The following is a 19,479-nucleotide window of genomic DNA, read 5'->3' as shown; positions in this document are numbered from 1 at the left end:
ACCATTAGTCCGTCAGCACTCTGGATTCTCAGCCAGTTCAGGTATCAGCCAAAGCCATTGAACAGTGAATACCTTTAATAATTTGCTGCTTTTAATGCATTCAGTCAGGCCAATTACATAAAATTACAGGTCTGCCCTTTTCATTTTACGGATCCTTTTTGTCCTAAGAATGTATAAATATTCAATGAGCCCACTCATCAGACGCTCTGGGCAGTGTAAAAGTCAGAGAGCAAATATTTTGATGTTGCTCTAGCATTGAGGATCCTTTTCAAGATGATTTCTGCAAGTGCTGGATGGGGACTCGCTTGTCCTGTAGGCAAACTGTACTGGTTGTCACGTAACTAATGGCTAAGTGAATTGCAAAATGGCATTTGCACCCCTTGACCGTGCCAACAAGAGTAATTAGCAGGGGCTGTGCAATTTGCAGCTGTGTATGGGAGGTCTCTGCTAACCACAGATCGAAGCCAGGCAGGGTGCTAAGTGCTGTTGAAGTGCTGGGGATTTAAAATCACACCTTCCAGGGATCAAGCACTAGATCAGAAAAATACTGAATTAATATTGTTGTCCTCCAGCAGGGGCTGGTGCTAGCACCGGAGGAGGTCGTGGGTGTTGGTGTAGTGCATGGCCCTCGGCAAGATGCTTCTGGTCTTTCTCTTGCCTCTGTTTTTCCAGCTGTCAAAGGGAGATAACGATGCTGGTTTATTTTAGAGACTGCTTTGAGGTCAATTGAGGAGGAAAGCTTGAGTAAAGCTGAGCATGAGTTGAGTGACTTCTGGTTTTGCAGTTTAGTGTTTAGTGTTCGTATGAAAAATTCCTAACTTGGAGAATGAGCTGATGTTGTAAATTAGCGGGAGGCATTCAGGTTAGGCATTTGTTTATTATAAGCACCAAACAATTATTTACAGTGACCTACAGGAGTCTAAACTGCTGCCTGCCCCCCATTATGCCGTGTACTGTACAAATGGCAGGAGTCACAGCCTGACTGCTGTGAGGCAGGTATGTCAATCAAATGAATTCTCACGTCTACAAGTTGGAAATTCAGCATCTAATCACATCTTCCAGGGAAAGAACTCCAGTCCCACATCTGCTGCCTTTGTGCCTGGGGCCAGGTCGGTGCATCCCTTCATGCTGGTCCTGATAACATCTTCGTAGCAGGAGCTATCATGGGAAAGTAAAAAGCAGATTTCTTTTTTTAAAAAAACAAAACCTAAGGTGCATTGAAAATGGGAATGGGATGAGACCACAAAGCAAAACCACCCTATCATTAGACGTTTGCTGAGGAGGAGCAGTGTACAACAGCATCCTTGTTCTGGTGGCTTTGAATTGAAACAAAGCCTGTGGCCCTGTGCCGGGGACACGGCAGCGTCGGATTTCACCTGCCCTTTGTGCTTGCGGGGGAAAAACTCTGGACAAAGCCCATCCGCGGTGGTGACCGTACTGGGCAGCAGCACAAGATCCCAGCTCGGTTCAGCTTCCATTTCAGCAGGTGCTCGTGCCCTACCAAAACCTCGCTGAGATACCAGACCCGCTCAAGGCCTGCGAGCTCATGGGCTGCGATCCAGCTTTTATCACCTTCCGCTGTGGTAGAGATTGCACAGATCTCGTTTCAGGGTTTGTTTGTTGGGGTTTTTTTGTGCTTTTTGTTTTCCCCCTGGTTTACCTTGCCATCGTGGTGGCAAGAATGAGAGCTGTACCTTTGCCAACATTTTCTGGCTGGTGTAAAATTCTCCTTCCCACTCAGTCAGGATCCCAGCATCATGTTCATGATCTTCTGCTTGTTCATTAGCATGAGATAATTAAAACAACAGAGCTAACAAAAGCCCCTCATTCTCTTTGCTGGAAACTTCAAACCTATGGAGCAAAGTTAGAACCATGGATCGTACTGTATAAAAGACAACCTAAAAAACCCACCCCACAGGCTGTCAGGTCTCTGGCATGCCGTTTGTCATCAGCACAGTGTAATTATCGCGGACTTTAGTGACACAATAAATATGAGAGCACAGGTGGTATCCATTTTCAGCTGTTTAATTGAAGAAATGAAAGATCCTGTAATACGGAGTCAACACAGAGAATTTGTCAGGCTACACTAAAAACTTCAATAGCTGCGACCTTGAGGTCGTAAAATTACTCACCAGGAGTAAAATTTTTTATGATACAGAAGTGAAGAGTATCGATTTTGTGAAAAACAAATTTATATGCAATATAAATGGACAAAATGTCTCATCACAGTCTTCTGTGGGGCCTGAAAAACCCAGGATGCTGTGTGCAGATCAATACAAATAATATCTTAAACCATAAATTTTAATTCATTTATAAAATAAAGCCTGCTATGTTTTCTCCCTTAGAGCTACCACAAGGGAAAAAAAAAAAAGAACTACGGAATAATTCCTCCAAAGCTTTCTGAAATTTGCTTTGTCTTTCTGGTGTGTTGTGCTTTTATAATTGTAGCAGAATAAGCCTGACTTTAGACTCCAGGGCTGGTGCTTTGTCAGCTTTGTTGAGTCCAGGTACTTGAGACCCGCTAGCGATCCCGCTGAATGCATTTGGTGCCAAGTACCACTGCAAGTAAATCCAGAAATTTTGTCAGAACAGCAACCAAAAGATGTGGTTCAAGTTAACATCCTACCTGGGAAACCTCGTGAATGTCGGGATGGAGCCGCTGCCCCAGAGGGGGCAATGAGGCAGCCGTGCTGGCAGGGACTCGGGTAAAGCCCCACAGATCGGAGGAATCACAAAAGTTGAGCGCTGAGCTCTGGCTCTGGCGCACAGAGCCGACAGCGCCGTGTTCTAGGCAGGTCCCTCAGGACTCTGAGCCCCCGGACTCTGAACTTCTGACAAGTTTGGGGTTTGGCAGCCATGCCCTGAGCCGCTGTGGGGAGCCTCAGCCCCCCTCACACCGCGCCGGCCCCTGAGGAAGGGCTCTCACAGGGAGAAACCCTTTTCCCGCCAACCGTGCCCGCCGCCATTTTGTCTCCCTGTCCTGAGCGCCTCACGACAGCCTTTCAGGGCACTCCCTTCCCTTCCCGGCTGGCCTGGGTCTCCCCCCGAGACCCCTTGGCGGTAGGCAGGGCTGTGGTAAGGGCTCCTGCCTGCCCTTCCTCCATGTTGTCCCTCTCTCTGGGGTGTGCTGCCTGGGCAGGGAAAGGAATGAGGATGGCGCATGAAAAATCTCCTCACGGCCCGGAGCCTGGCCTGGCCTCAGGGGTGGAAGCGTGTCTGGCACCAGACACCATTTTGGGGCTGCTTTTATTTACTGTGATTTCCATCTTGTCCTTTCTCTCAGGAGGTCTGCTGGTGAGAGAAAGTTCCCTCGGCTCTCCTGGGGAGCGGGAGGGTAAATCCTAAATCGCTTCTCTCATCTTCCTTTGGGACGGGCGTTCCCGGCGCTGTTTGCTTTAACCTGGTTCAGCTCCGGTGCGAGGTAGGTCATTTTAACAATATTTCTTTGGAGGCAAGAATGTTAACATGCCTTAGAGGGATAGTTGAGGTGAGTCTCTACATAAGCCAACATGATTTCTTCCATATAACGGGATGGGAATAGCATTGAGGGCTCTGTTCAGTAGCATTTACAAGGCAAATTTGGGATGTCTTTCGGTGGGAATTTAGTTTGAAATGCTCTTGTAGAGAAATCACTTTTTTTTTTTGACAGAGAGCTGTTTACTTTTTAGAAAGTGTAGACTGTCTATTTCTTTCCTAGTGTGTTAAACAGATCATTGTAGCGATGCCCAATGAAATGGTTAACAATTCTCACACAAGGTGCGAGCTATAAAGACCGTGGAAGCCTTTCAGGGCTTGTTAAAAAGCTTGAACAGACGTCCTCTGAAAAATGTCAGCAGTACTCTCAAAGGTTATTAACATTTGGAGAACTTGATGGTTCCTTTTACAGCAAAAATATAGAATTTTGTTTTAATAAATTCAATACTTTTCTGCTCTGAAGAAGGAATGAACTCCTGTTTTAGAGTGGTTTGATATTAAGTCCAAAACCTCAATTAATAGTGGTTTGCAACCCAACACTTTTCTCTCACGTAAATGGCCTTCTATATATGAACTGCCTCATTAAATTCGGTTGGACTTCCCAGACAGGAGAGGGAGGGTAAATATTTTTCAGAGGCTGATGCTAATGGAGTCATTTAATACTCTATAAATAAATAAATAAAATTTACAGACCTTTATTTGAGAAGCATAGGTGGTTAAAGTTCATAACTTGCATCGCCCGATACAAACAATAAAGAATTGTCTGCTTCGGATGGCCTGAAATGTTTTTTATTGAAAACAGATTCTATTTAGGTGAAAACATTTGTGTTAAAAAAAATAACTTGTTATTCTCACTGTGAATAGTTCGAAGTGATTTGTTTAGATTTTTTTTAAAAAACCTAAATTAGCTTTCTCAAGTTACAGATAAAGAATGGCTTATTCTAGTTCAACACGGGACTTTGTTGCGCTTTCAGATCTGCATCCAAATCTTGCTCGTCCTGTAAGTCTCATAGACATAGTTCTTTTGTCCTCAGATGAAATTGTATATGGCTGTATTATATTACCGCAAAATTATGTAATTGATGTGTATTTAGATACTAATAGCATTAGTATAATTGTTAGATATAAAGTACCTTACCTTCTTTGTGTACAAACCCGCAAAATGAAAACTGATGCTGCTGCTGTCCGTAGCGTGAGGATGCCACGACTATAGATATTGACTGGACAATTCAATGTCTGAAAGTATCAGAGGCTTCTTTGTAATGTTTTTAAATGGATGCTGAATTAGTAAAGACACGTACAGAGTCTGATTATGTAGTCACAATACATCCGTAACCTACAATAGTCTTTCACCGCAAGCTCTGAACCTCAGGCTTGGTCCTGCAGGCTTTACTGGTGTGCTCAGCCCTCTGGGCTAAATAACACAGTCCTGATTTTTATCCAGTTCTGAGTAAAAATCTCACGACTCCATGTCAGATAGGATCTGTTCCTTTAGCACAAAGAGCAGGTTTTGCGGCTGGCAGTTTATGAGGAGCTCGTGGGAGCACAGGAGAGCAGGAGGAACCAAAAAAGTAAACTCAACGAAGAGCAAAACTGTGTAGGTGGCAGATTCATTTAATTTTGTTGTTCTGATATGAGTGAGGGCTATCACCACTGGAGTAAAAGCTGAACAGGGGAGTGCGCTGTAAATTTTTCCCCTTTGGGTTTCCAACAGTTTTTTTATTAAAAAAATAAAAAGGAAGTCTTTGAGGAGCAGAGATTTTAATTCTTTGCTCTCCAAAATGATGTTTTAATAGGAGAGGGAGAAGGCTTCGTTAATCCCTGTTGTCTTCTCGGTGTTCAGTGCGGCTGGGAGCTGAAGCCTGGAGAGGAAAAGAGAGGCAGCACGTCCCCGGGGACACGCTGCGAGCTGAGCTGCGGTGCTGCAACCCCATCTCCCCGTGCTCTTCAGAGTCGATCTGCTGTGTGCCCCGTGGAAGCGAAGAGAACGAAAACAAGTTTTTCTGTTCCCACAGCTTTTTACTTGGGAGAGGCACAATCTACCCCCCACCTCTTTTATTTTTTTCCTCATTTTGAGCAAATGAAAGAGAAGTCGCAGAAAAGGGGTGAACTAAAAGTAGTTTTAATGCCCTTGCCGCAGTATTGTGTGTTCTTCCCAACTTTGTAAAAAGTCCTGGCCTCCAGCAAATTTAATGTAATCTGTCATCCACAGTTCCCCTCAAGTAGAGTGATCCACTGACTCACTTAAAAGCTTTTATGTTACAACTAAAACTAATCTTGAGTATTGCTATTAGCAACATCAGGTATTTTTATGAAGAAGTAATTTACTGATATCTCGTGACAGAACGCTCAGTATGTGTTTAGGATGTTAAAACAGCTGCGCCCACATAATTTCAAGCATCAAAATGTCCTACTCTTTTACTTTGCAGTGTGGTTTTTAAGAAGGAAAATGGATCAATGTCTAAGAAATCTGCAGCGTGTTAACGCTGTTGTCTCATGATTTGGTTGCGAGGCCTTAAGCAACGCTCTGCTAAAAAAGGCAGTGGGGCTGCTTCCTCACCGCAGGCATGTTCCGCTCCTCCTCTTTTGGTGAAACTAGCGCTTGTGTAGTTGCACAAGAAGCTCATCAAGGAGGTGGAAGATTTTCTACCCTCTTTCTCTCCTCCTTCCAAAAATATTATAAATAGTTCCCAGCCAGATCACTTCCTCCTGCCTGCTTGCTGTGCAGCATTAGTGCTAACAGGAGAGAGACGAATAGATTCGCAGCAGGGACAGGGGAGGTGTCGTTCGCAAACGGTACATTTACATCGGCTTAACTCACGTGAAGGATCATCATGCGTGTCTGTTCTTCCCGAGGTACAGGGCGTGTTGTGCTCTGATTTAATGGAAATGCTTGGTTTTTTTAAAAAAAAAGAAGCCAGAAATAGATTAGGATTTTTTTTTCCTGACCTACTACATGTTGTGAACAGAGAGAACGTGTTCTGTTGGAAGGATTTGGAAGAACTAGGATGTTGTGCTGCTGCCTCGGAACAAGTTCGTGTCCATCGCTGGGGGATAAGACAGTTACCTTGCTCCACCTAGTGATTCAGAGTAAATGGGGAACATGAGATCTAATTTCTGAGCGTGTGTCAATAGTGCTGCAGCGAGGTCCGTCAGGTTGTATCGCTTGGTGAAGAGGTGCAGAATCCAGCCCAGGCGGGTTATTAAACCGTTGCACTGCCCACTGCGAGCTGCCGGCTGTGCTTCCTCCTGTGAACAGGAGAAGAAAACACCATCACACAGCTATCTATTATTGATACATAGATATATATTTTTTAAAATTTTATTTTTCTTCTGGTGTGTGCTTGCTCCTAGTAGTTGTGTCTGACAATTGAGACTGGGCTGCTTTTACATAATAAATGTGGGTTTAGCAAAGCAGCAGCGGATTGATTTTTGTTTTGAATCATCAGAAAAGCTCGTTGCCTAAACTCCCTTTGTAGTTGGTTGAGAGACAGACAGCCAGAGAGAGGCACCTGCAGAAATTTATGTTGCTTAGATGAGGACAGGATAAACGACCCTTCCTGTGGATGTACACGTGTGTACCTCGGTGGTGACAGCAGGGGAAACCTTGGGCCCCTGACTGTAAAATAAATCCTGTGCAGAATTTCCGTGGTGCCTTGAAGGAGATCTGAGACCTGCTCAGAGAGCGCAAAACAACGATATTGCTGCCTACCTGAGGAGAGGTTACTGTACGACAGGCCGGAAATATTTGGGGTGAACCTTTGTCCTCCCATTGTCTTCGTGAGCAGAAACAGATGCATTTCTTTTCATATTTTTATTAGTCACTCTTCAAGTAAAATTGTATGTTTATGTTTTAGGTTTTAATTCATATGGTACTGTGGAATAAATAGATTAAAGTGATTACCAGTCAGAAATATGTTTATTATCATCAGTAGAGTACAAGGCCATGAAATCTCATTCATCAAATACATCTGTGTTTAATACTTGTATTCTATAATCTCTTTATTTTTCAGAATGTAATCGGTGTGGTTATTGGGAAAACAGATGTCAGAGGCTTTCCAGACAGAAGAAGTACAGTCCATTTTAACTGTTTTTACTTTATTTTCTTATGTAGTATAACTGGTTTTACTTCATTTTCTTATACAGTGTAATTTGGTATATATGACTGAAATGAATATTTAAATGATAACCAGACTTCTTAGCGTAATGTGTAGAATAAAAATGTGCAAGATTACAGTGTGTTTGAGAACCAAGATGAAAGAGCAGCATTAGTTTATTACGTAAATCTTGAGGAATTGATCTGGTCCCTTCATATTCACTCTCTCTTAAGACAGAAATATGAAGTAGATGTCTTGAGGAGTGAAACAATTTCTGGTCTGAGTAGCACCAGCTTCATCTTATTGTATACTCCTAAAAGGAATGGGAACGCTACGTTGTTAATACAGCATTAGCTGGAAAATGAAATAATGTATTTAGAGTTTAGGGAGGACAGAGACTCCGACTCTCCAGCCAGAGAGAGCTCTGGGTGAGGCACTCACCTATTCTGTTGGTGTGTCTTCATGCTGAGCTGCTCTCCTGGGGGATTTCTAGACGGAAGTCATCGTCACCGCCGGAAACAATTCTACGTAGTCCGAAAATGTGGTGTTCATATTAATGTCTCCATGGCACTACAGTGGGATTATGCTTATGCCGTGTGGATCACTATGCAGTTTTCACTGATAATTTAAAAATAACGTCTTGCATAACGCTGTACGACCCATGGAAAGCTTTGTTAATTAGCTGTAAGAGAAAAGGGAGAGCAGTGTCTCAGAGGCTGATACCCTCCTGCCTGTGAACTTTCCATAGAGCTGGAAACACTTTCATTTAGTCAGTTAAATCTCTCGCTTCTATCTGGGCGGCGGTGCTGACTCTGGGCTACAGCCTCGTGTGTCCTCACAGAGTCCTCACACGAGGGTACAGCCATCCAGCCAGCCTCCCCGCTCCAAAATTTGGGCTGTGTATGCTCCTTCCTACCTTTGCTTCATCCATCAGCCCCGTTTGTGTGTTTGTCCACGCCTCGGACGTCGCATCGTAGAGTTCTGTTATTTCCCTTGCGTTAGATCCGTACGTTTATCTGACGCTGCCTGAGGTTCAGTGCTGTGGGGAGCAAATCTGACGGTGCAGGCACAGCGGCAGCATGAGCCACCCAGTTTGAGGAGCACCAGGGTGTTGAGTGAACGGTCTGCGGGCAGTGCTCACCAGATTGCGGGGAGGGAATTCAGTACAAAATCTAGGGAAGCCTTGAGGTAACGGTGTTGATATCTCTGCTCTAGCTTGAACCCGAGCTGTGCTAATGATTTGTCATGGTGCTGCTTATTTTATTTCTGCAGACATTGGGTCGGAAAGATACACCTTCAATTTTACTATTCGTGATTCACCAACCTATTTTATAAATGTACAATCTTGGGGCAAAGAAGAGTACATTAGATCACTTTCAGAAAGCTTTAGAGTTGGCGACTGTGGTAAGTTGGAGTTTATTCTTACCGTGTTTCTCTTTGAATGCGTGGTTTGGTTTTGCTGTTTTGTTGTTTTGTTTTGTTTTCCCAGTAGATCAGTGTTACGTGATTGTGGTTTTGTTATATTTTTCTCTGAGGACTCAGAAAACAGTCTAATTGGAAACAAATTATTAAGTATAAAGACGAAAGGAATAAAATTTCTAGGATTTAAATTTAAAACCAGTAAATATGTCATCAAAAAGACTGGATACGAACCCACTGAGTGCAGCCACCCAAAACTCACCTACAGTTAATCAGTCTAAAGTCTTATACTCAGTTCTTATAAATTACAAAAAATAAACCCTGTAAAGTAGTCTGGTGTTTGTCTTCATTTAGGTACGGGTATGACTATACTCGTTCATAAAAACACAACGGAAATCTTGCATTTATCTACAGTCTGTGCTTTTATTAAGTTAATAGAAAGACTTTGTTGCCCACGGTTGCTAGCTCAGGGTGTCTGGCTAAAGCTTGTGACTCTGAGAGGTACACACACAACTCAGTGTCGTTTAGTCTCCACTAGATGTCTGGAGCACTCCTGTGGGACTTGCTATGACGTGAGCTGTCTGGACAGATCCTGTTTTCAGAGTAAAACCACTCGGCAGTAGTTACTCTGCATGTAACTTTTTCTCTCTGTATCAGCCTTGCAAACAACCATTTTTAAAAGCCATGTCTCTTTATATGTGTCTATAATCAGTTTTCTAACATTGCTTATCAATTTTATTTTTTTTTTTTTAGTTACAATTGAAAATCCTTTAGTTCAGTCAAAGGAATCAGAAAGGGAAGAAAAATTCAACCCTACAACTCCTAGGTAAATTTCAAGCATAGACCGGTAGCTCTTTTCAGAAAGATCCAAGTTAATACTTGCTTTATGCAGCAGCGTGGAATTGGTACGAGTATTTGGGATTGGGGTCGTTATGCAGCTGTACCTCCCTCCTTGCATTCAACCACATATGGGCACGTGATCTCAAAAGAGAATATATTTCTCAGTCTATGGTCTTCAGAATTTTGCCACAAAGTAATAACACTCTTTGTAACCAGACAGAGTAAATTTCACTCTTTCAGCAAAGCCTACCACAATTATTCAAAATTGATTTGATTTTGACAAAGTGTGTTACCAGATGTAACTGTGTTACAGAAGGAATAGCCTTATCAAAATCCATTCCCACCTCACGATTATCTAGAAGGCATTTCAACAGACTGTAAAGCTATTTGTTGCTTATGTGAGTTTCTTTCCTAACTGGTCACATGCTGATATTTTTAATCATATGGCACTCATAAGAATATTGCATATGTGCACATCAAATTGGCAAGGTAGGAGTTTTATGTTCTTACTGACCATCTATAAGCTTCGTAGTAAATGTAGAGCTGTAGTAGTTAGACTCACCGCTTCCTCGCTAAATGGAAAAAAGTAGAAGAACAAATGTCAGGCAGAAACTTTAATGAGGAAAAGAGCTCCCTTCTAAATCCATAGATTTCATAAGCATTTGTAAAATAAATTTATCCAGAATATATCGGACAGATCTTATTTCCACTGGCTAATACCGCATTATAAGTATTACTTAGGTCAAGGGGTTATTACTTTTGAAAGCACTTTACCAAATCCCGTCTGACTGTAGTAGTAGTTTTTTATGTCACGATGCCAAAACCCCTCAATTACCTGGATTACGGACATTTCAGAATTTATTTTATTTTCAGTGACTGATAGGGGCTGAAAGACTTACAAATGTGTTGTGCACTGCTAGCAATTCACACGGGCTTTTCACTTCCAAATAAGTATAAAGTACACAATAATAAGTCTTCAGTAAAAGTTTATAATTTTTTAAAAATAATTTTAAAACAAAATAATTCAAACTTTTCTGTACTTTTAGGGAAAACAATACAGGAATGAAACGGCATTTATTTTCTTGCATGAAGTGAGTTAACTTTTACCCTGTCGTTATGAGTGAAATGTTGATCGCTGTGATTTGTTTTGTGCATCCTACCTAGCTGCTACAAATTATTGCTCAGCGAGAATCATTCAGTGGTCAAAACGTCTTCATGTTACGAGATGGACACCAAACTCCTTTCTCTGTTGCACCTGCCTGTCAAGGACCCTCAGGATTATTATTCACTGGGTGATATCACCGCAAATGGACAAAGCCTTGATGGAAGAATCCTTAACGTGCTGGCGGCTGTAATGTCGGTAGGTCAAAGAGCCACAGCAGGTCTGTGTTTTGCTGCTTTTCCACGGGTAATTTAACCGACCGAAGGGTGAATATGGATTTTGGGACTCAGAGTGGACCAGGAATCCCTGGTCACTCCAGGTGAGTTACAACCCTACGGGCCTCTTGAGATTTTCCTCAACATGAGGGAGGAAATTAAGGGAATGGAAACATCCTACGCCAGTTGTCTTTTTGAAGTCATGCGTGTGCAGGCAGTAGAGAACTTGCAAATATGCAAACTGAGAATTATTACAAAATAAAATGAGTCCCTTTCTCCTGAAGTAAAACTGCTGCTGTTAAACGAAAAGTGATTGCTGCTCTCTCTTCTTGGAGGTTGGAGAGCCAAAGTATTTCACGACTTCGGACAAAAGAAAAGGTCAGAGGTGTGAAGTGAAGCTGTATGATGAAACAGAGACGTCTTTTCCAATAATATGGTAAAATGTTTGTTAATCCGCTAAAACACACAATCCAGGAGTGGGTAAAGAAATTAAGTATCATACATACTGTTATAATACTATCTTTTAATTAAATGTACTGTTATTTGTGTGGCAACTGTAAGGAGGCAGCAATGTAAGTTAAACAGAGGTTTAAAAAAGAGTGACCTTATCTGTATTGCCTAGTTTTACAACTTGCCTACAGGCTGCTAGCTCACGAATGGCCAAAAAAAAAAGCTTAGTTCCAAACAGTTACACTTTTTTAATGTGGAAATCTGAACTAATTTAGAAAATGGCATCTAAAAACAGGTGCAAAGGCAGGATGTTTCTTCCACAAACTAGGGAGACAATAAAAAAAAAAAAAAGAGGAGTATGCTTCATTTTTAAAGCCATGGGGAATTAACAAGTGGAAGGGAAGTAATTTTTAAATGTTTTAAATAGAAACATTTTGATGGTGCTTTGGCACTATATATAATTTTCAACTGTATCACATTTACAGACATGACTCTCTCCATGCCATTTATGCACGTAAATAGTGACTTGTTTACACAGGAATATCGCATTTTGCCCGTAGCTTGTGCAATAAACTCGCGGCTTATCTACGTGCAAGGGTCTTCGTTTGCCGTGGGTTCCCTGTCTGTGGGTCGGAACAACCTTTGTTCCCTGGATAGAACATAACATCGCATTCTGTGTCCGAGTTCAACTGTCTTACCCAGTGTAATGTTTAACGTGGTTAATAGGCACACATAAGCAATAATAAGCATTTATGGTGTAAAGTTTTCTAACCCTTGAGCTGCTAGCAACGTTAATTTGCAGCAGCAGCTCCGCTGATGGTCTCGTCTCGGTGCCAGTACGTGGCGACACAGGGCTGGTACGCTTCGGGAATCCTCAGCAGCAGAGAGCGGGGCTGTGGTTAACGCTGCCTTTCGTGCTTTCATGGAGTAGAGGCAAAGCTTCAGGAAATCCTTGAGCATCAGCGTTGTAGTGAAGATATTTCAGAGGCCGTCAGTGAAGAGATGGCTGAGCAATGCTAGGTGGAAAGTAAATGTCTTAAACCTTTTCCCAAGGATTAACGGAAAAAAACCCACACCAGAACAGAACGGTGCTTGGCAGGTTTCTTGCCATTCGAATTTAGGAGGAACTGGATGAGATTTTATTAAGGGGTCTAACCGTCAAATTATCATTTCCGAGGGATGCCACCGACCTCACTTCCATCTCACCATCCACCGTTACGAGCGCTCCAGCGTTGGAAGGCTGGTGGAACATCTGGCTGAGCGACGGGAGCAATCACCTTGCTCCCACAGCAAAGGCTCAGCTGATAACCCAATTATTTTAACTGGGATTTGCTGTAGTTAGAAATTACTTCTGCCAAAGCTCTGAAATACACAGATTTTTTTTTTCCCCGGGTGTATTCTGCATCGAATCATTCTGAAGAGTCTAATAGCCCTTTATTTTATCCTACTTGGCATGGGATAAAACAGAGATTACATTAGATCGTACGTAAAACATCCTGCCTGGCTGGAACGTAGACGCCCGTGGATGAATGTGCTGTTGCACTCGCGTGTGCATGTAACAAAGGAGCTGTGTCTCCTTTCACCAATTTAATTGTAACTATATTATTTAGTAGATTAATACTAGACAGTTTGAGCGCTGTTTCCAAAATCTTCTGACACTTTTCTTTTAAATTTAGTTGGGATAATGAATCTATCCAGCTTGCACAGAGTTGGATCCCACAAGAAACAGGTACAATAGCCCAGGGTTTATGTTTTTACGGTCGTTCTTAAGGTGACACTTACTCTGCAGTAACTGGGTGTGCTTTTTGTGCGCAGTAATATTTGCATCAGATGTGAGAATAAATTTTGACAGATTTAGGAACTGTATGACTGCAACTGTGATATCCAAAACCATCATTACAACTAATCCAGGTAAGGGCTGTGAGAGCATAGCATCGGTGTTAACAGTCTTTATAGCCTAGAGTGCAACAATGAAGCTACTGGAGGTCTGATTTCTTCTGCCTGCTTGCCTCAGAAAGCTCTCTGCTTCTGGTCTATTATGTTGTGACCACTGCTTTTGGTTTCCACATTTTAAAAAAATTTTTTTTTTCACTTTTACCTTAGATAAAAGCCTTCATTGATTCCCTCTAGAACTAACAGTTAAAGTAAAAAAGAGAGAAAACCAAAGAAAGTTAAAGTAAAAAAGAGAAAAACATCTCTTGGCTAACTCCAAAAGACAATGTGTTGGTGTTACCAGAATAAAAACTTGTAAAATATAATTATGCTGTTCTTTTTACATGGTGCATATATTAATAACTTTTTAAAATACACTTTCAAGAAACAGCAGAAGCAAACATTCTCTTCAGCTTCATGAAAGAGAATGCACAATCAGGATCCTTGCATGATAAAATGGAGGAGCAGTCAAAAGAATCCATTAACTGTAAGCACAGATGCAAACCCTTTTGATTTTATTTAACTATATAGTGTAGTTTCACACTGTACCTGAAATACCAGGTTCTTCCTCTGCGTTTTTACAGGAACAAACCTAAGGTACTGTCTGGCTGGATCAGGCTGGTGTTGTCGTTCTGAGGGCTATCGTGTACCTGCAGGGTTGTGACTCTGCCCACCACAACCTGTCCGGCACGGTCCTTCTCTCTTGAATAAACACGAAAAATGGAAGGGTTTCGTCCAACTCATTCTGAGGGAATACAAATATTAAATATTACATATTTTCCTGATTTGAGTCCTCTCTTGTTTTATTTTTTGTCATCAGATAATAACCCTACTTCAAAAGGATGGGCTGTGTGGCTTTTCTGATGCTTTGGATCAAATTTTCTCCTTTTTATTACCTTAAGATCTTTTTCTGTTGCTCTTCTCTGCTGTTTCTTTCTCAGGCACACTTAACATGTCTTTTAAACTTTTAGTGGAGAATATAGTTGACGTTTATACTGTGGAACAGCTGAAAGAAAAAGCTCTACAGAGCAATGGGAAACCTGAACCAGTCTACGGCATTATTTATGGCTACGTTTCTACACTGGACATTGATGATAATGCACCTAAAATTATTCGCAACAGATGGTAAGCAACTGCCTGGTTTAAATCTATATTAAAAAGTACTTCTCCTGACCCAAAATAGATAGAACGATATTTTAGTCCAGTCCTGGCCACGAAATAAAACTCCTCTGGAGGATGCCATGTGGAGTTCTGTTGTGTAGACTTCTAGAAGCAGCAAGGAAGAGGCGAGGGCTTTGTGAAGGACTTGCTCTTCCTGGTCCTAGAGGAGAGAAAAAGAAAGAGGCCGCTTTGCCTCAGACAGACTTAAAAGTTTAGGATATGGAGAATTTTTTTAAAGACAAAGCATCTCTTGGGAGATCTCTGTCTAGAAAACAGTTTCAGACAAGGAGGAATTGCAAATGTGCATTAATTCTCTTCTTGTGTTTCAGCTCAATATGCCGTTTTGTAGTGAATGAAATGTCAAACACGTGCACTTTCTGCAGCGACGTCTCTTCAGATTCCAGGTCAACTTTTGCAAGCTTTGACATCCTCGTGGATGTGACAGATCACACAGGCACTCTTTATTCTTGTTACCTCTCTGACTGTGTAGCTGAGGAAACCTTAGGCTGCACAGTAAGTAGAAATGTATTTGGTTGCTCTTTTTTGATCTGAGCCGTGAAGCCTGATGAAAATTGCAAATGTATGTAAATGTTCTTGGTGTACGTGTGCGCGTGCACTGGTTAAAAACATTGTGTATGCGAACGGATACACACACACGGGGTTTTAATGAGGCAAAAGTTAGAAGTCAGCAGCTGCTCGCAAGAAACGTGTTAAATGTAAGAGTGACTATCCTATTCAGAGCACCACTTTGAATTAATGCCCGCTTTTCTGAGAACAAGGCTGGAATTCCCGAACTTTGATGCTCAAACACCCTGCAATTTACTCTGATTAATCTGTCTTGGTGCATGTATCACACCAAACACTATGTTAAACCGGAAAAATACAGCTTAGAAATGTATACAAATGTGTAAGATGCTCTTTTCTTCATCATCTTGTTGTGGGGATGTTTAACAACTACAGGCTGAAAAAGCGTTCTGTGATGTCTTGTTATTAACAGGTCCATGAATTCCTTGCCCTAGCAGAAGACAAGAAGACTTCATTGAAATGGCAACTTCTTTTGGAACGAAGCAAGATCTATTTTAAAGTTAGTATTTAATGTTAATTTAAACCAGTGGCTGTTTCCCATTTGGTGGTATATTTAGCCCTGAAAAATTCCACGTCAATTCTGCCGACCTTTTAAAACTAAGAATTAGTTTCTGTGCATATTCAGAGTATTTCAAGTAAATAGTCTTTGTCCTTGGCCAGCCCTGACTAAGGAGCTGATATTTCAAAAGCATGTGCACGTGATTTACTCAGTCGCTGACTTCTGTGGATGTAGGTTTATAATGAATAAATTTAACAGCATCTGTTTGCAAGAATAAGGCACAGGCAGGATTCACACTAGATGGTGCAGTGTGTGGGCTTACCCGAGCCTGTTTCTCAGTAATCTCTGTGTTGGGAAAGAATGCAATTAGATAGGTTTAAAAGCTGCAGTTCTCCTTAGAATCTGCAATTCTCCTTAAAGCACTGACAAGATTAGATTCACGCACCTGGAGCAATTGTTAAAAGATCCACTAATATTTGCAATATCCTCTTCTAATTGCGTGTTGTGTACTGGACTGGATTCCTTTCTCATAGAGCTGCCTGTTCTAGTACAACTCTAAACTGAGTCTTGGTTTTAAACTTGCCCTTCTTAGCAAAGCTGTTCTTGCTTTCCCATCTCCCCAACTCTCTGTTTCCAGGAGAAAACGAACATGTTTTTCTTCAGTAGCATATATAGCATAAAATGTGTGCGCTCAGACAAAATAACGTAAAATATGTATAACCGAATCTGTCAGTTAAGCATGCTGTGTGATATTTGAAAATAATATATTTCAAAGTGCTATACAACAGTAAAAAACAGAGACTGTTAATTATCCTTACAGGTTACTTCATCACCCAGTTGGAGAACCGGACTGAAAGTGAATATTCTTTCATGCAAACTGGCAGACCCTAGAGAGGCGAGTCAGAACTTGTTGGGAAAAGAGATTGGAAATAAGAAATTGCACTATTAATAGCAGCTAGGAAAAAAAGACTTTCTTTGCTGTGTTATTAGAGGTAGAATGCTGTTGTCGTATTTTGCGAAGTCTGTTTTGATGGCAAAGAAATACGCATTCCTAATACCTGTAAGCGGGCTTCTGCGTTGATCTTTTTCGGGTGATTGTATTTTAGATTGCATTACTAGGGCCTCAGCTTAAGAAAAGTTAGTTCTGCTGAACTCAACCCCTTACAAGGGAGATGGAAGCTTTCTCCCTTCCGTTTAGAATGTGTTTGAAAGAACCAGAAATAACAAACAGTACAAGACAGACCTATTGAGTTTCCACGTGTTTATTGCTGCTTTTGTGTTGGTTCAAAAAATAAAGACCTACTTTGAACTGCTGCCTGGGCTCGTGGTGCACCTTGGTGAGTTCAAACATGGAACTCTGGGCTACTGCAAAGGCTTGGAAACAGCCACACCGTTTGCAAGGCTGCTCTCCTTTAGGGCACACGAAGCCTCATTAGGACAAAGGAATCAATTACCAAGGACCTCTGACAACCAGTCAAGCTAAGACTACAAGCAGCAGAGAAGAAAGGATTCTTCTTCACCGAGGTAGTTGCTCTTTGCTGAACGTGAAGAACACAGGTATGCGTATTCTGCCTTTCTTCATATATCTTTTCCTCTTTTAAAACTAATTTTTTTGCTGAGCTTACCCCGCAGCTGACGTGTTCGTTCACCACTCCTCACCTTCTGAGCGTATTTCAAAGAGTGGGAAGACACCGCGGCCCGTCTCTTGCGAAGTGTTTGTTAGGCCGGCATTACCCTGAGGAACCCCAACTGCCCCTGGTGCCCTGCCTACCTGGGAAAACAGCACCACAGAGAGAAAACTACAGAAACGGGCAATTCTGACAGGTGATCCACCAAGGCCGCACCCCCCTGCTCACGTGAGCGGGAACAAGGGGCTAAAATGAGGCGAAATGCGGTGAAATTAAGTGCCTGCATGGTTGTGAGTTCTTTTCACCCTGTGATCTGAAGCATCCTGGAAGCGGCTGCTCTTCCACAGAGGTGCTCGGCTTTGGGCCACGGTCATTTTCTTCGTCAGGCTCCCTGAGTACACGTTTTTAGAACACAGCTTTTCCTAGCAGTTAGTGAGATCTCGCTGAAATAAATGGAAGCATTTAACTTCGGTGCGTGCACATACGTACAGAAATAATCCATCTGGTTTTGTTAGAAATTAGTCCTCTGCAACCTTTGAAAATTTTGATGTACGTGGGGGGAGGGGCTTTTTAATTTTATTTTACGACTTTGTCACTGCTTTGAGTTGAAAGAGAGCTCGCTGTCATGCAAACTGGCAGAGCATGTTAGATCAGCTGGAGTTTGGAAACGGGAAAAGTTATACAGCACGGCTTTTTAACAGCTGGAAACAGTTAACTCCAACTGCTGCACTGCATTGTGTAAGAAATGGCAATTGCCGCAGTTAAGATTTTAGCTGAAAATATATTTAAATCAGTAAAAGACAAGTTCACTGGTGTTCTTTACCAACGAGCTTCTTTGTTCTTGATCTTTTATATTATTTTACTTTTAGAAGCCTATTTAAAGTTCAGTTTAGAGAAAAAAAAAAAGCTGCCAGGCATCTGGCACGTTTCGTGCTGCATGACGCCCCTTGGAGTGGGAGGGAAAGCAATCCTCGTTTTAATTTATACATCTGAAAAATGCACCGAGGAATTGTGAAATTAATCTGTAAAGCAAACATCTTTTTATTACAGAGTACCACAAGGAGAGAAATTCTTTCTGACGGTGCGATTCTTTACTGCTACACACACATTTAATTTTATACAGCATGGGTGAGCTTCCGCTCCTACATCACCATTTTAATGTTTTTATTTTTATTTTAAGGCAACACGTTGGCAAAACCCAAAGCAGCGGCAGAAGAGAAGAGTGTGCCAGCCAGCCCAGCTCCCCTCCCCACCAACAGCTCCAAGGTTCGCGTTGGGTACGAGCCACTTGGGTTGGGTTGGGCTCCACCTTCAGAGCCTCAGAGGAGGCTGAAGCCTCCAACGAAACGGGGCTGTTTTAGTCAAAATCCTTTGGAGCTCACATCTTTGACGTGTGACAGTGCGTGAGATGCCTGGGCCGCTGAAGAGTTTAACGTCCAGCCGTGCTTCTGCTCGCCAGACATTCCCAGAAGAGCCTCTTCCGACACGGGGAGGGTCCCAGCCAGCCAGGCTTCTCGTTAGGATCCTCGTGTCTGCTGCGCCACCTTAAACCGCATGGAGATGACGTCGGTAATGCCCGCCTCGATCTCGTCGTTGGCCTGCACGGGCCCGACTCCTTTGGGAGACCCGGTCAGAACCAAGTCCCCTTCTTCCAGGGTGACTATCTCGCTGATGTAGCTGATCAGGTAGGGGATGGAGAAGATCATGGAGGAGGTTTCCCCTTCCTGCCTCAGCTTCCCGTTCACCTTGAGCCAGATCTTCAGCTTGTGAGGATCCGGGATCTTCTCCTTGGGCACGAAGTCGCTGACGGGGCACGACGAACTGAAGCCCTTGGCCAGGGTCCAGGGCAGCCCTTTCTTTTTGCACTCCTCCTGGGTGTCCCTGGCCGTCATGTCCAAGCAGAGCGCGTAACCCGCCACGTGCTCCATGGCCGCCTCCTGCGCCACGGCCTGCGCTCTCCTCCCGATCACCACCCCCAGCTCCACTTCGTGGTGCAGGTTGCCGCAGTAGTAGGGCC

The 19,479-nt window shown here is 42.6% G+C and overlaps 2 protein-coding genes across 2 annotated transcripts; one reads left to right on the top strand and one right to left on the bottom strand.

The window, feature by feature from the left end:
* Positions 1-4,405: 4,405 nt before the first annotated feature.
* MEIOB (meiosis specific with OB domains) lies at positions 4,406-16,783 on the top strand. Its single transcript, XM_009879102.1, has 13 exons — positions 4,406-4,474; positions 7,488-7,545; positions 8,844-8,975; positions 9,744-9,816; positions 10,995-11,190; positions 11,543-11,643; positions 13,334-13,386; positions 13,473-13,568; positions 13,975-14,076; positions 14,561-14,714; positions 15,080-15,263; positions 15,748-15,834; positions 16,655-16,783. The coding sequence occupies exons 1-13, from the start codon at positions 4,406-4,408 to the stop codon at positions 16,781-16,783; spliced, it is 1,434 nt and encodes a 477-aa protein (XP_009877404.1).
* Positions 16,784-18,979: 2,196 nt separating this feature from the next.
* On the bottom strand, positions 18,980-19,474 carry FAHD1 (fumarylacetoacetate hydrolase domain containing 1; the record flags this gene model as incomplete). Its single annotated transcript, XM_009879101.1, has 1 exon — positions 18,980-19,474. A coding segment is annotated over one exon (495 nt), but the record flags the coding sequence as incomplete, so codon positions are not given.
* Between the last annotated feature and the right edge of the window lie 5 nt (positions 19,475-19,479).

Source organism: Apaloderma vittatum, unplaced genomic scaffold, assembly GCF_000703405.1.
Source record: "Apaloderma vittatum isolate BGI_N311 unplaced genomic scaffold, ASM70340v1 scaffold27281, whole genome shotgun sequence".
Lineage (NCBI taxonomy): Eukaryota > Metazoa > Chordata > Aves > Trogoniformes > Trogonidae > Apaloderma > Apaloderma vittatum.
Note: the sequence above shows the minus strand (reverse complement) of the source record. Positions and strands in the feature narration are given on the sequence as shown.

Coding starts and splice junctions, on each gene's coding strand:
- MEIOB (XM_009879102.1), top strand. CDS start 4,406: ATGGCTTATTCTAGTTCAACACGGGACTTTGTTGCGCTTTCAGATCTG. Junction 4,475..7,487: donor ATCCAAATCTTGCTCGTCCT/GTAAGTCTCATA, acceptor TTTATTTTTCAG/AATGTAATCGGTGTGGTTAT. Junction 9,817..10,994: donor TTCAACCCTACAACTCCTAG/GTAAATTTCAAG, acceptor CATCCTACCTAG/CTGCTACAAATTATTGCTCA.